This window comes from Ornithorhynchus anatinus, chromosome 2, assembly GCF_004115215.2.
Source record: "Ornithorhynchus anatinus isolate Pmale09 chromosome 2, mOrnAna1.pri.v4, whole genome shotgun sequence".
In the NCBI taxonomy this organism is placed as follows: Eukaryota; Metazoa; Chordata; class Mammalia; order Monotremata; family Ornithorhynchidae; genus Ornithorhynchus; species Ornithorhynchus anatinus.
In genome coordinates, this window is record NC_041729.1 from 30,960,254 (window position 1) to 30,967,907 (window position 7,654).

Consider the following 7,654-nt stretch of genomic DNA (forward strand, 5'->3'; position numbering starts at 1 on the left):
ACCCCGATAATGTGATGCTAAACAATGGCACACGCCAGATTGGGAGCCCGCTGTTGGGTAGGGATGGTCACTCTCTGTTGCCGAATTGTACTTCCCAAGTGCTTAGTACAGTGCTCTGGACACAGTAAGCGCTCAAGAAATACCACTGAATGAATGAACGAGAGCGAGGACACGACCAGGCATAGGTGAGGAGAGAGAAGGAGTCAGCCTAAACAATTTTCGGCCTGTGCCGGCTGGCCGCCGGATCCAGATATTTCAGTGAATGGGATGCCTTGGCTGGAGGTGGCTGCCGAATTGTACATTCCAAGGTCTTAGCTCAGTGCTCTGCTCAAGCTCAATAAATACTACTGAATGAGAAGCGGCATAGCCTAGTGGATAGCGTTACCCTTCCCCTCCTTGGGCTTGTGCTTCGGGACAGAGAGGTGACCCCGGCCTGGTCTCTGACACGGAGCTCCATGCATAGAGCCTTCGTTAATAATAATCGTGGTATCTGTTAAGCGCTTAGTATGGGCCAGACCCTGTACTAAGCACTGGGGCGGGTACAAGCAAATGGGGTTGACGCAGTGCCCGTCCCACACGGGGCTCACAGTCTCAATCCCCATTTTACAGATGAGGTCCCTGAGGCCCAGTAAAGTGACTGGCCCAAGGTCACACAAGCAGACGAGTGGCGGAGTCGGGATTCGAACCTACGACCTACTGACTCCCAGGCCCGTGCTCTCGCCACTAGGCCATGCTTTGCCGGCTCGGGGCCTCCCCGGGAGGCTTCTAACACGGAGCCCCAACCCCAGGGTGGTTTTTCCTCGTTGTTCCTTCCCCCTCCTCGGCTCCAAACCAGGGAGCGGTGCTGTGTGTGTTGGGGGGGGGGGAAGATTCAAGCCACCATGTTGCCCCAGCGGTTGAAGTTGGCCCCCCCTGAGCAGAGCAGTGAGGGGGGGCTCCCACCTGCTGACGTTGCCCCTCTCCTCCCCTCCCCTGTCCCCTCTCACCTGCCGTGCCCGCCACCCGCCGCAAACACACACACAGCCCAACACCAAAGGGGTCGCAGGTTGCGATTGACCCTGGCCCCCCAGGTTACCCCAATGCCTTCATGTTTTGGGGTGCCTCCCCCCCCAATTCATTCATTCAATGGTATTTAGTATTTATTGAACGCTTACTATGTGCAAAGCACTGTACTAAGCGCTTGGAATGAACAAGTCGGCAACAGATAGAGACAGTCCCTGCCGTTTGACGGGCTTACAGTCTAAGCGGGGGAGACAGGCAGACAAGAACAGTGGCAATAAATAGAGTCAAGGGGAAGAACATCTCATAAAAACAATGGCAACTAAATAGAATCAGGGTGATGTGCATCTCATTAAACCAAATAAACAAAATAAATAGGGTGATAAAGATATATACTGTTAAAGATATATACAGTCGACCTGGCCACATGGCTCTAAGATGGCAGACCGAGCCACGAGGCAGAGAGCAAGGGACCGTTGGAGGGGGGACTAAGAGCGAGAAACGGAGGCCACTGGAGAAGGAGGATGCCAACTTGGTGCTCAACCGTCCATGAGAAGCGGCGGGAGCTGACGGACCACGTGGGGACTGATGAGGGATCACGCCTCTGGCAGCATCTTCGGGAGGGCCGAGGGGAGCTGCCCGGGGCGGCCAAGGGGGAGCTGCCACCTGTTCAAACCCCGACCGCCCGCGCTCAGTACATAGACCTCGCAGGAGACCAACCAGTCTCCGATCCGGCGGTCGTGTGCTGACCCTTCCCAAGAGGGAGTGGGATTCAAAGTGCCCGCCTGGGAGCAAACTGTGATCCTCGCGTTCTCTACGCTGCACCTCACCTGGAGAGGGAGTAGATAGAACATGGGCCTGGGAGTCAGAAGGACCTGGGTTCTAATCCACGCTCTGCCACTTGTCTGCTGTGTGACCTCGGGCGAGTCACTTCTCTGCGCCTCAGTTACCTCTTCTGTGAAACGGGGATTAATGTTGAGGCTCGTGTGGGACAGGGACTGGGTCCTACCTGTGGGCGGGAAATGTGTCTGTATGATTGTTATATCGTACTCTTCCAAATGCTTCGTACAGTGCTCTGCACACAGTTAGTGTTCAATAGATACGATCGACTAACAAATAACATAAAGAAAGAAGAAGAGGGGGGAGGGCCAGGCTGTTTTTAAATGACTGCCTGAGGCCGCACAGTAGGGAATATGGTTCTGACAGCAGCAGCAGCAGCAGCAGCAGCAGCAAAAAATAATTACTCTTTCCCCTTATTTCTTCTCCCCCCGCTTCTCCAACCGGGAAGCCCTACCTCCCAATCTCTCCGTTTGTCCCCTGCGCTCAAAGTGAATCGACCCTACGGAGTTTATTGTTTTTTCAGGCCTAGACCTAAGACAGTATCCCTTCAGCATCTTAGCTTAGTGGATAGAGCATGGGCCTGGGAGTCAGAAAAACCTGGGTTCTAATCCCTACTCCCCCACTTGTCTGTTGTGTGGCCTTGGGAAGTGAGTCAAAACCACTCTGTGCCTCAGTTGCCTTATCTGTAAAATGGGGATTAAGACTGTGAACCCTATGTGGGACGGGGTCGGTGTCCAACCTGATTAACCGGTATCTGCCCCACGCTTAGCACAGGGCCCGGCACACAGTAAGACCTTGGTGCCGTAGAAATAAAAACAAGTTTCTAGCATCATCTCTCAGTTCCAGTGGCACGTGCCAGTCCTCCGGGATCATGGCCCTTCGTATCGCCGGGTGGCACCATTAGACATTCCAAACTTCCCGGTGTTTTCCGAACACTGGGGGAATGCCCTCTCCTATTAATGACTGCTCCGTTCCCCCAAAGACATCCTGGGCGCTCAGCAAAACTTCACCCTCATCTTCTCCAATAAACAATTCGAGCGGTTAGACTCTCGAGGATCCTCCTCGGAGAAGGTCCAGCTAAAATCGGGAGCCTCTCCAACATCTCCTTCTCATTCCCAGCCAGCTTCCTGCCTTTGCTGATAGTTAAATCTTTCATTATTAGCTTTGGCATCAGTTGGAAGACACTCTTTAAATCTCTCTCTTCTGTTTTTTAAGTTAGCCTCTTTTCCTTGTTTGCACCTGACCCGATACTCCTAAGGGTTTGGGGAGGTGAGCTTTGCATCTTTTAAAAGAAGACTCCCCCCGCCCCATTTTGCCAGTAGCCATGAAGAGCCTCTGTCTGGTGATGTCCTTGTTCTGCGGCACACGTGCGGATCTCTTCATCTCTTTCCTGTCTTCAGCCCTCTTTTTGCAGCTCCTCTTCCAACCCTCCAGTTTTCTTAAATACTCTTAGCAGCCTTGTTTTGAGCCTTCCCTTCCGGAGAGAACGGTAAATTGAATCAAGGTGTCAGTGCTGCCGACTGATTCCCTCACCCAGTCCTCCACCCGCTCCTAGCCCCCACCCCAAATTCAGAAGACTCCCTTTCTCCCTGGTTTCTCCCCCTGCCCCCCTAACGTGCAGACATTCATGCATCCCCAAGAGGTCTACTCCGGTTCGATATCGGCCCTGGTGGAGGTTCGTTCATTCGTATTTACTGAGCGCTTACTGCGCGCAGAGCACTGTACTAAGCGCTTGGAAAGTCCAATTCGGCCATAGAGACAGTCCCTGCCCACACTGGGTTTTCAGTCGGTTGGGGAAGCAGCATGGCGTAATAATAATAATGTTGGTATTTGTTAAGCGCTTACTATGTGCAGAGCACTGTTCTAAGCGCTGGGGGAGACCCAGGGGAATCAGGTTGTCCCAGGTGGGGCTCACAGTCTTAATCCCCATTTTACAGTTGAGGTAACTGAGGCACCGAGAAGTTAAGTGACTTGCCCACAGCCACACAGCTGACAAGTGGGAGAGCTGGGATTCGAACTCATGACCCCTGACTCCAAAGCCTGGGCTCTTTTCCCCTGAGCCACGCTGCTTCTGGCGTAGTGGCCTGGGAGTCAGAAGGTCGTGGGTTCTAATCTCCACTCTGCCACTTGTCTGCTGGGGGGCCTTGGGCAAGTCGCTTCAGTTCCCCGGGCCTCGGTTCCCTCATCTGTCAAAGGGAGATGGAGAACGGGAGCCGCACGCGGGACAGGGCCGTGTCCGACTGGTTGGCCTGTATCATCTCTCCCCTCCCCAGCGCTTAGTACAGTGCCAGGCACATAGCAAGCGCTTAACAAATACCGTTATGACTTTGGAAAAATATAAGGACCAGGGTGGAGGTGAAGTGTCTGCCATGTGGATTTGGGCAAGTCACTTCTCTGGGCCTCAGTTTTTTCCTCTGTAAAATGGGGATTAAGACTGGGAGCCCCAAGGGGGGCAGGGACTGGGTCCAACCCGGCGGGCTTCTATTCCCCCCGCTCCAGCGCTTAGTACAGTGCCTGGAGCACAGCAAGCACTTAACAAATCGCTGACTTAGAAGGAGGAGCCCGGCCTTGGGAGTCAGAGGACCTGGGTTCTAATCCACCTCCTCCGCCCTTTGGATGCCGTTGGGACCTCGGGCAAGTCGCTTGACTTCTCAGTGCCTCAGTTCCCTCATCCGCAAAGTGGGGCTGAAAGCCTGCGAGCCCCCCTTGTAATAATGATAAGAGTAACCCTGGTATTTGCCGAGAGCTCACTATGTGCAGAGCACTGTTCTAAGCGCCGGGCTAGAGCCAGGGTAATGAGGTCGTCCCCCGCGAGGCTCCCGGTCTTGACCCCCATTTTCCAGATGAGGCCACCGAGGCCCAGAGGAGTGAAGTGACTGGCCCCAAGTCACCCGGCTGACAAGAGGCGGAGGCGGGATTAGAACCCAAGCCTGGGCTCTTCCCTCCGAGCCTCTCTTCAACCTCAGCGCTTAGGGTGAGAAGCAGCGTGGCCCAGTGGGTAGAGTCCGGGCTGGGGAGCCGGAGGTCGTGGGTTCTAATCCCCGCTTCGCCACCTGTCAGCTGGGTGACCTTGACTTGCCCAAGGGCCTCAGTTCCCTGGTCTGTAAAAGTAATAATAATGGTAGTATTAAGCGCTTACTATGTGCAAAGCACTGTTCTAAGCGCTGGGGGGGGGAGTACAAGGTGATCAGGTCGTCCCCCGTGGGGCTCCCCGTCTTCATCCCCCATTTGACAGAGGAGGGAACTGAGGCCCAGAGAAGTGAAGCGACTTGCCCCAAGTCACACAGCTGGCAAGCGGTGGAGCCGGAATTAGAACCCACGACCTGTGACTTGGGGGGGGGGGCAGAGACTGTGAGGCGCCCCCCCCCCCGGGGACAACCCCATGACCTCGTATCCACCCCCAGCGTTTAGAACAGCCCTCGGCCCATAATAATAATAATAATGTTGGTATTTGTGAAGCGCTCACGCTGTGCAGAGCACTGGGGGAGATCCAGGGTCATCCGGTTGTCCCACGGGAGGCTCCCAGGCTTCATCCCCCTTTTCCAGATGAGGTCACCGAGGCCCAGGGAGGCGAAGTGACTGGCCCCCCGCCGCCCAGCCGGCTGTAAGCGAGCGGGATTCGAACCCACGCCCTCCGCCTCCCCCGCCCGGGCTTTGGAGTCGGAGGTCACGGGTTCGAATCCCGGCTCGGCCACCGGTCAGCTGGGGGGCTTCGGGCGAGCCGCTTCACCCCTCGGGGCCTCCGTTCCCTCACCTGTCCAAGGGGGATGAAGCCCGTGAGCCCCACGGGGGCCAACCTGATTCCCCTGGGAGAGTCTCCCCCGGTGCTGAGGACAGGGCTCGGCCCAGGCTAAGCGCTTCACAAATCCCAACGTGAGTAGTAGCAAGCGCTCAATAAGTACCGCCGAACGACGGCGTAGTCGGCGCTTAAGAGCCCCCGGCGCCCCCCGACGCGCCCCTTTCGGAAAGAGGAGGACCCAGGCGGGAGGTGGAGCTTTTATTGAGTTGGGGGGTGCTGCGCGGGGCGTTCTGCTGCGGGGACGGGGGGAGGGCTAGGACACGGTGCAGCTGTGGCTCTTGCGGACGGCGGGAGGCCCGGAGGGCTGCGCGGAGGAGGAGGAGGAGGAGGAGGAGGAGGAGGAGGAGGAGGAGGAGGAAGAGGAGGAGGAGGAAGAGGAGGGGAGGGTCTGGCGGCGGCGGCGGCGGCGCAGCGCGGGGCTGAGACGTCTGGGCAGGTGCAGCAGGCGCAGCAGCTCCTGGAAGACGTCCAGTACGTTGTGGCCCAGCTTGGCGGACGCCTCCAGGTGGGGGCCGCCCCAGTCGAGGTCCAGGGCCCCGGGGAGGGGCGAGGCCGGGGCGGCGGCGTTGGGGCGGCGGCGGCGGCGGGGGGCCAGGTCGCTCTTGTTGGCCACCACGACGATGGGCGGGCGGGCGGCGCCGCCCTTGGTCTCCAGGATCTCCGCGCGGAGCCTCCGCACCTCCTGGAAGGAGTCGGGCTCCTGCAGCGAGTAGACCAGGACGAAGGCGTCGGCGCGGCGGATGCCCAGCCTGCGCATGGCCGGGAAGGAGTAGCTGCCGCCCGTGTCCATGATCTCCAGGCGCAGCCGCAGCGCGCCCAGCTCGCAGTCCAGGCAGTGCAGCTCCTCCACCGTGCGCTTGTGCTGCGCCTCGAACGTGTCCGCCAGGAAACGCTGGATCAGCGCCGTCTTGCCCACGCCCGCCGCGCCGAAGAACACCAGCCGCACGCTCGAACGCGGGGGAGACGCCTCCGGGGACATACTGGACGCGCGCCCCGCCGCGCCGCCTCCCACGCCTTTTCTAGGCGGTGCCGACCCCGCCGGCCCCCCCCCCCCCAGCCCCTCGGCGCTCCCATTGGCTGCTCCTGGACGCGGCCCCGCCCCCAGGCCGGGGCCCTTTCGCTCATTGGTCAGGCCTCCGCCCCAGGACACGCCCCTCGCTGCCCCGGCCCCGCCCCCGCGCCGGGGCCCTTTCGCTCATTGGCCACGACTCCGCCCCCGGCCACGCCCCCTGCCCCGACCACGCCCTCCGAGGCGTGTTCCTTTCGCTCATTGGCCACGACTCCGCCCCCGGCCACGCCCCCTGCCCCGGCCACGCCCTCCGAGGCGTGTTCCTTTCGCTCATTGGCCACGACTCCGCCCGAGGACACGCCCCCTGCCCCCTCCCCCGGCCGCGCCCCCGCTCCGGTTCCTTTCGCCCCGTGGTCCGGGCTCCGAGGGGGGACACGCCCCTCCCCACCCTGACCACGCCCCCGCGCCGGGTCCCTTTCGCTCATTGGTCACGGCCTCCCCGAGGACACGCCCCCTTCCCCACCCTGGCCACGCCCCCGCTCTGGGTCATTCATTCATTCATTCAATAGTATTTATTGAGCGCTTACTAGGTGCAGAGCGCTGTACTAAGCGCTTGGAGTGGACAAATCGGTAACAGATAGGGGCAGTCCCTGCCTTTGGACGGGCTCACAGCCTAATCGGGGTCCCTTTCGTTTCGTTCGTTGGTGACGCCTCCGCTCGAGGACACGCTCCTTCCCCGCCCTGGCTTCGCCCCCGCTCCGGGTCCCTTTAGCCCGTTGGTCATGGAGAAGCAGCGTGGCTCAGTGGAAAGAGCCCGGGCTTGGGAGGCAGAGGTCATGAGTTCGAATTCCGCCTCTGCCGCTTGTCAGCTGGGGGACTGTGTCCAAGTCACTTCGCTTCTCTGGGCCTCAGTTCCCTCATCTGTAAAATGGGGATTAGCCATGAGCCTCACGGGGGACAACCTGACTACCCTGTATTTCTCTCCCCCAGCGCTTAGAACAGTGCTC

General features: G+C 59.2%; 1 protein-coding gene across 1 annotated transcript; it reads right to left on the reverse strand.

The window, feature by feature from the left end:
- Positions 1 to 5,823: 5,823 nt before the first annotated feature.
- Positions 5,824 to 6,650, reverse strand: LOC114809107 (GTP-binding protein Di-Ras2-like). The gene has a single exon (XM_029058099.1). The coding sequence runs from the start codon at positions 6,615 to 6,617 to the stop codon at positions 5,892 to 5,894; it is 726 nt and encodes a 241-aa protein (XP_028913932.1). The 5' UTR covers positions 6,618 to 6,650; the 3' UTR covers positions 5,824 to 5,891.
- Positions 6,651 to 7,654: the final 1,004 nt, after the last annotated feature.